This window comes from Plecotus auritus (assembly GCF_963455305.1).
Source record: "Plecotus auritus genome assembly, chromosome: 3".
Lineage (NCBI taxonomy): Eukaryota > Metazoa > Chordata > Mammalia > Chiroptera > Vespertilionidae > Plecotus > Plecotus auritus.
In genome coordinates this window covers 11909009-11918548 of record NC_137772.1, presented here as the reverse complement: position 1 = coordinate 11918548, position 9540 = coordinate 11909009, and the positions used below count along the sequence as shown (strand labels likewise).

General features: G+C 40.4%; 1 protein-coding gene across 1 annotated transcript; it reads left to right on the top strand.

Moving 5' to 3' along the window:
- Positions 1-304: 304 nt before the first annotated feature.
- Positions 305-8493, top strand: TRIML2 (tripartite motif family like 2; the record flags this gene model as incomplete). The annotated part of the gene is made up of 7 exons (XM_080659012.1): positions 305-529; positions 801-943; positions 1632-1757; positions 2909-3098; positions 4528-4547; positions 4724-4827; positions 7946-8493. 7 exons carry the CDS (start codon positions 305-307, stop codon positions 8491-8493), a joined length of 1356 nt encoding a protein of 451 aa, XP_080515138.1.
- Positions 8494-9540: the final 1047 nt, after the last annotated feature.

Below are 9540 nucleotides of genomic sequence, written 5' to 3'. Positions count from 1 at the left end.
AAACGGTATGCTATGTTCTGATTTGTGGTTAATTATTAGCCAAGGGCTCAGAATTCCCGGAAAACTGGAGAGAGCCCTTGGATCTAGAACATTGGAGTCACTCCTGTGTCCTTTGGCCAGCGCGGGGCTGCTGAGGAAGGTGGGCGCCATCGAGGGGTCCCCGCCATGACCTGCTCTGACGCTTGACTGTGGACGCTGAGGTTGACCCGCTCCCTGACCAGAACTCTGCCGTTCTCATCCTGTCCCGGTGGGAAGTACTCCACATCGGAAACAGCCCCATCTTCACCCAGGAATACCCGCCGGCATGTCCAAGAGAGCCGGCATGTCCAAGAGGGCCGGCATGTCCAAGAGGCGCAACCTCCAGCCACGGCGGAGCATCCCAGGAGATGCCTCCTGCAGGGACCACCTGGAACCACTGCTGCTGTTCTGTGAGGACGAGCAGGTCACACTCTGTCGCCAGTGTTTCCTGTCCCAGGAGCATAGGAGCCACGTGGTGCGCGGAGTGCATGAAGCTGCAGAGAATTTCAGGGTAAGCTTCCTCCAGATCCCAGAGCCGCTCTGGCTGCCTCCTCTGATTTATTAACTTGTTTGTTGGGGCGACAGATAATATGAGCCTCTAAGACCATTTCCTTGGTTAATACTTATCAAAAAATACTAGACAAATGCCATGTTTGGACCATCAACGTCAAGGCTAAGAAAACAGAGTCAGGGCTGCTGGCCTTTCGGTTGTCTATGGTTGGGGATCTAACTGTTCTAAAGCAATTGCTTTACCTGGAATTCTGTGGTCGATTTCTCTGCAGAAGTTATTTCGGGAGCTGTTGAGCACATTGAAGCAGAAACTTGAAGCTGCCAAAAGCCTATTGGCCGAAGAGCAAGAAAATATGGGGATGGTTCAGGTCAGCGCTTATCTTGATCCTTTGGGGGGAAATGCCTATAACGTTGGGTAGGTATTTAATATAGGCAAATAATATAAGCAAAGTCAAAAGACAAATGACAAAGCAAGAGAAAATATTTGAAATCCATAGGTAGGAAAAGTATTAATTTCTTAGCTTAAAAGCCAATATGTGGCCCTGGCCCGTGTGGCCCCCTACACGGAAGGGTTGTGATTTCGATTCCGGTAAAGGACACATATTTGGGTTGCAGGTTTGCTCCCCACTCCACACTCCCACCACCCTCACCCTCTCGGTTGGGGTGCTTGTGGGAGCAATTACTTGATGTGTCTCTCTCACATCATGTTTAGATGATTCTCTTTCTTCCTCTCTCCCTTCCACTCTGAAAAGCAATGGAAAAAATATCCTCGGGTGAGGATTAACTAACAAACAAACAAAAAAACAATGAAAGACTAGATATATTTCCATTGATTTTTAGAGAGAATGGGAGAGGGAGAGATAGAGAGAAACATCGATGTGAGAGAGACACATTGATTGGTTGTCTCCTGTAGGTGTCCAAACCAGGGCCAGGGATGGAGCCTGCAACCAGGTATGTGCCCTTGACCAGAATCAAACCCGGGACCCTTCAGTCCTCGGGCTGACACTCCAGCCACTGAGCCAAACCAGCTAGGGGTCCTTGTCTTTATATTGAAGTTAAAGGTGGAAAAGATTTATGGTCATTCTGTGGTGTTAAACCTGAAGTCCATCATCTGTATCTGTGTTGCAGGCAGAGGAGCAGAATTTTAAAGAGATGGTTAAGTCTGAATATAAGATGATGATCCGGTTGGTGACTGAAGAGCATGAGATGAACTTCCAAAACCTGCAAGGGTACACATTCAACCCACACTTGAGAGAAGCCAATCTGAGTCCGCTGATGAAGTTGACTGCAGAGCTAGAGGGGAAGTACAAGGAAACACTACAGGTGAGATGTTGAAAGTGGCATCCTTAAAATATTAGGGAAATGACAGACAGAAGAGCTGAGCATGTCAATTCCAGAATAAGACATCCAGTGATGTATGAAAAGGTTGTAATATATTCACCCAGCAATTCTCTTTCTGAGAATGTACTGCAAATATACTTACATGCGTATAAACAGACACATGGGTACGGGAAGGCTGTAACATTATTTCCGTGAAGCCTGGTTTAGAGGTAGTCTTTGAAGTCAGGTTGATGAGGTTCCTATCGGGGTTCTGCTATTTTACCGGCCACTATATGTCCTTGGAACTTATTCAACCTCTGACTTGGTTTTCTTAGCTGTAAAGTGAGGATAATAATGGCCCCTGGTTGACAACACTGATGTGAGGATTGAGTGTGTGACAGTTTACATGAGCTTTTAAAATAGTGTTTGTACTTTTTGTGCACTGGATAAGTATTAGGCATTATTACTGCTATAATATTTATTGACAGCAACAGATTAGATGCAACCTATATCAATATTGGACTTAGGAAATAGATGTATGTACGTAAATAGGAATGCTCTTTAGCATTTAGAAAAGATACCATGTCTCTCTGTATGGATAAGGAATGCTCTCCAAGAACATATTAATCAGGAAAAAGCAAGTTGTCAGGTCAGCAATAATTATTTGTGTTCTTTAAGAAAAATAACATGCGCGTGTGCTTTGTGCCTAGGTGGAGCATCTTTGCAGGGATAAAAAGGAAACTGATATCAGTTGCTTGATTAATTCTTATTGATATTTAATTTTTTTATTCACATCTTAATTTTAATTAGAAGGAAATAGGAAATTTTCAGAACAAAACGGCAGAGTAAAAAATAATCTATTTTATGTCCAGGTTGTTATCTGAATAAGTGGACGACACACACACTTTCCATGTCAACATAAATGTATTGTGTTAAAGAATGAAGTTTCTATCAAAGTGTCCTGCCTGACCCAGGGATGTCCTGGCCTTATCTAATTATGTATATTCCTGGGGTGGCAGGCAGGAAAGTGGGGGTTTTAAAAGATAGTTGACTGAGCAAGTAAGAGAAATCACTGGTTGTCAAGTAGTAATAAGGAGATGCTTCTGCAGAGACTGAACAGTCTGGGGAGAGAGAACATGAATAAACTGCAGGAGAGTGAAGTCAGGCTCTATGAACAGATCGTCAGCCTCCACAGTGTCACCGCCGAGCTGGAGAAGAAATGTGGGGAGCCCTCCTTAGTGTTGCTCAAGGTAAGAGTCTAGAAAGAACCTTCATTACAGTATTTGAGAAATGAGAAGTGAGCTGCACTCATTAGGGGTCAGTTCTAGATCACAATGTCCAGTGATTTGCAACCACTGAAAGCTGTTTAGCTATTTTCCATGCATCAAAAGCATTATGAATCGTCATAAAATCAGAGTATAGCATAGAGCTACTTCATAACATGAATTCTCCCCTTAACATTATTAATAGTAAGTTTGAATTGAGATGTCTCTTAAATATATAAATAATTGGTTAGTCAAATTATGATACACCTATACAATAGAATGTTCTGCCACCATAAAAAAAGAGTAAAGAAGCTCTATGGCCACTAAAAAATTATCTTTAAGATACCTGGTTAAGTGAAAAAAAAAAGAGGCAGAACCACTTTTTGTTTGGTTTTAGAGAATATGTATATACATATAGACTTATGCTCATTAACATTCAGACTATCTCTGGAAAAATAAACACCCATTTTAATCAGCGGTAACCTTGGGAAATGAGAGTGGTATTTATTTGTATAGTATATTTTTAATTTTGTATGGTAACCTGCATTACCTTTTCAACACGTACTATCTTTTGAAGACTCTCCATATTTCCCTGCCAGGCCCATATTTGCCATGTAGGTGCTCTTATTTGAGGATCCCTTACACGTAAACCCTCAGGTTTCATTCTAGAGCCAAGCTAGTTCCAAAGAGCACAGGTAGGTGTGACCCAGTTTTGCTCAGTTCCTGACCTGGCTCCAACCACCCTCCCTAGCCTAGCAGTCCTGTTCACATGCTCCACCCTGGCCACCCCCAGCATCGAAAGCAAATACATGGGCTGAATTGAGATGAGTATCCTATGTAATAAAAGGTTAATATGCAAATTGTCCCCTCGGGAGTTTGACCGGGAGACCCTGAGTTCGAGCGCTTACTATGATGTGCGCTGACCACCAGGGGGCTGTTCAGAACACGGCAGGGGACCCGCAGTGGTAGTGGGGTGCCCGAGGGTGCGAGGGAGGGAGGAGGCCAGGAAGCGAGGAACTGGGGAACCGGGGAACCAACCAGGGAACCGCATGGTGGCAGCGCTCGGGTGGCGAGGGAAGGAGGAGGCAGGGAGGCAGGGAACCTGATCCACCCTGATCACTGGCCAGGCCTAGGGACCCTACCCTTGCATAAATTTTGTGCACCAGGCCTCCAGTTCTGAATAAGATGGCTGAGGTGAGGTATAGAAAATATTTCTCTTGGGGATATAGCAATAACTTAAAGCATTTTTTTCTGACTTTCCTATTCAATGTTAAAATTTGATATCTGAGAATTAGCATAATGAAACTGAAGAAACTACATGGAAATGGGTTTCATTATTAGAAGATATTTGCATGGCATAACTCACAAAACGCTTAGCTCAAATACTCACTAATGTTTCTTTTTTTCCCCATAGGATGCACGAGCTTTGGAATTGTAAGTTTTCATTTTGGAAATATATTTGGGTCAGAATCAGGGACTAATGTGTGAGCACACGTGGGTAGAGATGTTGGGGTAGGAACAGGGAGGTCATGTAATCATGTAATGAGATCATTCTCTGGGTGCAAGGCCCCGGGGTCCCCCACATAACCGAGATTGTCCTTTCTTTATAGGAGTGGTGTTTCACTACTGTGTCAGGGCCTAGAGCCTGCGCGAATCACAGACCCAAGTTTATGCCAAACCCCAGGACCGAGCAAAATGCTGGAACTGTTTCAAAGTAAGTTGATGGATCTGTTGTTACATCCTACTATAAATAAAAGTAAATTCCAGATAGCTTAAGGATATAAAAGATTGGAGAGTTTAATATGCTTATACACATTAGATAACTATCAAAATAATTGCATGATCTTGAAACTTAATTGCAGGCAGATTCTACTAAAATTTTTTTAACTTCTGGGGGAGGGGGGTGGAAATGTCAACATGTGTCAACAAGGATTTATATCTCCTGTCTCCATAGTTCTGTCTTTTCCTGAATGTCCTGTCAATGGATTCATACTGTATGTGGCCTTTTGAGTCTGGCTTCTTTTCACTTAATGTCATGCATTTGAAGCATATCCGAGTTTGTTACATGTATCAGTGGTTTGTTCCTTTTTGTTGTCGTGCGGTATTCTATTGTATGACTATACCACAATTTATTCATGGATGCTTAAGTTATTTCTAACTTTAGGCTATAAAAAATTGCTTACAGATTTTTTTGTGCCTATGACTTCATTTCTTTTGGTGAATATCTATGTCATTTTGCATTCTCACTAGTAAAGTGTGGGAGATTCAATTGCTCTACATCCTTGCCAGGATTTGGTATTTTTTTTATTAGAGCTTATCTAATAAGCATATACCAGTATATCACTTGGATTTAATTTGCATTTCTGAACTGACTAATGATATTGAGCATATTTATATATGTTTACCAACCCTTTATCATTGCTCTTTCTGAAGTATTTATTAACATTTTTCGCATTTTAAAAATTGTGTTGTGTGTTTTTTTACTGAGTTTTGTGATGTCTTTATATATTCTGATCATGAGTCTTTAATCAGGTGTGTTTTGCAAAGATCTTTCCTAGTCTGTGGTGTATATTTTCATTTACTTAAGAGTGTCTTTCAAAGAGAAGTTTTAGGAGTAAAGACAGTCTCTTCAACAAATGGTATTAGGAAAACTGGACAGACACATGCAAAAAGATAAAACTAGACCACCAACTTACACCATACACAGGAATAAACTCAAAATGGGTAAAATACTTAAATGTAAGGCATGAAACCACAAAAATCTTAGAAGAAAACATTGGCAGTAAATTCTCAGACACCTCACGTTAGCAGAATTTTTGCAGATACATCTCCTAGGGCAAGAGAAACAAAGGGGAAAAAGAACCAAAGAACTCATACAACTCAACAAAAGGAAGACAGACAATCCAATTAAATGGGCAGATGAGCTGAAAAGACATTTCTCCAAAGAGGACATACAAACAAAAGGCCAAGAGACATGAAAAAAATGCTCAAAATCACTAATCACCGAGAAATGCAAATTAAAATCACAATGAGATATCACCTCACACCTGTCAGAATGGCTATCATCAAAAAATCAACAAGTGCTGGGGAGGATGTGGAGAAAAGGGAACACTAGTTCAAAGCTGGTGGGAATGCAGACTGGTGCAGCCACTATGGCAAACAGTATGGGGTTTCCTCAAAAAATTAAAAATGAAACTATCTTATGATCCGGTGATTCCACTTCTGGTAATATATCCTAAGTAAAAGTTACTTTAGAGTCTGTTCCTAGTAATTTTTTTTTTATTTTTTAAAATTCACATTTTATTTAGAGTGCCTTAGTTTTTCCTTAATGTCCTTTTTCTTTTTTTTATATATTTTTTATTTCAGAGAGGTGGGAGAGAGAAACATCAACGATAAGAGAGAATCATTGATAGGCTGCCTCCTGGATGCCCCCTACCGGGGGTTGAGCCTGCAACCCAGGCATGTGCCCTTGCCCACAATCAAACCAGGGACCCTTCAGACTGCAGGCCAATGCTCTATGGACTGAGTCAAGCCAGGTAGAGCTGTTCCTGGTAATTTTAATATTTGATTTGAGTTCTTCAGATTTATTTCTCCTAGTCTCACTCAGTAGTGCTCCCTTCATAAGTGTGTATTTAATGGTTTTTTAATAGGTAAGCTTTCTTTTTTCCTTATATATTAATTTTAGAAATTTTTTGAGAACAAGGGTGTGCGTTCTTACAGAAAGAATTTGCATTGGTTTCTACCAGTCGTTTGGAAATACTAAGAGCCTGGGGCAACTTGAAACTTAAAATTCAAGGTTTTGTGGCTTTTAAGACCACCCTAATAATGACATGCATTGGGGCTTCAAGTCCAGAGATTTAAGTTCATTTGGCCATAAAACTTGCTACTGGATTAGATGTTAAAGAAATTAAGAAGTAAAGAACTATTCCAGGTTTATGGCTTGAGCAACTAAAGTATTAAGTGTTCTATTAACTGGAAAAGTAGAACAAGGAAAGGGAGAGGTTTGGGAGTTCCATTTTAGATGTAGTATGTTTGAAAGGTCTGTGTATGTTCAACTGGTATTTGGCAACTAATATATGGAGTAAGTCATGAACTTAGAGAAGATATTTAAAAGTGAGGTTAGATGAAGTCACATTGAGGAAAGGAGTACAAGAAGTAAAAAGGGAGAACCAGGACTAAGCCATGAGAAATCACTATATTTTAGAGTCTGAACAGAGAAAGTTAAGAGAAGGAACAGAGATATGAAAGCAAGTATCACTGTCATTCAACTAAAAGAAATCATATTGAGTTTTCTTATTCTCAGCTTGATTTTTCTGGTGGATTCTCACAGGTTTCTAGCCTCTGCTAATACCTTCTCTTTTGATTTACTCACCAACAAGGGCCTGTTGGCAGCAATTTCTAGGCCTCCATGTCACGCTGCTGATATGTAAATGAGGAGGGCAATTCACTCACAGAAATCAACTGTTTTATTAGGAGACTCCTGTGCCTCCGGTTGTTGCGGACTTGGAGAAGATCTGTAGGGGACTAGAGTTGGGTCCTAGGTGGTATCTGGCTAGGAATGGATGCCAGGACATTTAGTCCATTATAATTTATTCTACCTCCACAGATACATGGCATCTCCTCCCATCATCTTGTTGCTTTTCCTCTGTGATGTCCTTTCTTGAAACAAAGCTTAGATGTTCCTTTTCCTGGACTCTCCTAGATTTCCTCTCCCATATCTGTCTCTGGAATTGTACCCACTCATTGGGAAGCCCCTGCATGTTAGAAATGATCATTTTTTGGCACTGGCTTTGATGAGCCCCTGTGTTAATCAAATTTCTCTCCCCCTGCAGGACCTATAACTTTGGATCCCAAAACAGCTAATTCCTGTCTTGTCCTATCTGAGGATCTGAGAAGTGTAAGACTCGAAAATGTCCAGCAGGAGGTACCTGGCAACCCAGAGATATTTGACTTCAGTGCTTCTGTGTTGGGTGTGGAGAGCTTTACCTCAGGGAGGCATTACTGGGAGGTGGATGTGGAAAAGGCAGCAAACTGGCAGTTGGGTATATATGAAGATTCTGCCGCCAGACTCATGCCCAAAGCTTCCGAAGGTAAAATCGTACTCATGGGATCCATGATGGGAACCAAATATACCTTATGGGTCTTTCCTCCTTTAAAAGGGATCTACTTGGAAGAGCAGATGCACAAAGTTGGAGTTTTCCTAGACTATAAGTATGGGCAGATATCATTCTATGATGTGACAAAGAGACTCCTCATTTATAATTTCTCTGATCTTGTCTTCAAAGGAGCTCTCAGGCCTGTTTTTTCTCTTTGTTCCCCAAATGAAGGCACAAATTCAGACTCTCTTAGCATCTGCCTTCCTGATGTTTTCGTGGCGTGAAATCTAAAACCACAAGATGCTCAAAAGTCTAGGTATGACTTGGTAAAATAATTTATATTAAGTAATCTAAAAAAAGATTTATTGTGCTTGAGCTGGAACCCAGTTCAATACCCTAGAGCTTTTGCATTCATTGTGCTTTTCATATCTATTTACTGTAAGGCTACCTTCAAGCTGAGTCTTAACTGAAGGATCCCATTCTAATTAGAACAACAAAGGCATAGACAGTATAAGATTGGGAAATTAGAGAAGTATTATAGTATGGTATCCTTAGGATTAGGTTGAAGACTCTAGAGATATTTTTGAAAATAGCATTAGGTATAGTTAGGGCTTTAGATTTGAGGATATCATCATAGTTATTACCTAATACTGACATTGAGGCATCCTGTTACTGACAGTGTGAAGACTATAACACTTATTCCAAATGGAGAACAATTTAGTTTTCCTGAATATTTTATCTGGGGGAAGAGGAAGTGTTGCTAAGAAATGTGAATACTGTACAATTCTTTTTTCTTTTATATATACATATATATATTTTTTTATTGATTTCTGAGAGGAAGGGAGAGGGAGAGAGAGCTGATCAATGAGAGAGAATCATTGATCCAGCTGCCTCCTGCATGCCTCATACTGGGATTGAGCCTGCAAGCAGGGCATGTGCCCTCACCAGGAATCAAACCATGACCTCCTGGTTCATAGATCTATGCTCAACCACTGAACCACACTGGCCGGCCTAGTAATCTACATTTTTACAAGAATATTAGATTTCGTAAAAGAAGCCTGATAGTTCAATGCTTTGAAACTCATTTGTAGTATTGTCTTATAATACTCTCATCTTTTCTATTTGACAATCCATCGAAAAACATTTTTTGTACAGCCTTTTCAGGGATGGTTATACAGTTCTTAGAAGAGTGTGAGAACAAATTTATAGGGAGACTTTTATGTGAAAAACTTAATATTTTATATCTCTTAATATTTTATATCCCTTAATATTTTTAACAACCTGTAAGTATGTGTTAATCTTATTAAAGCTATGTAGCTGTTAAGTATTTA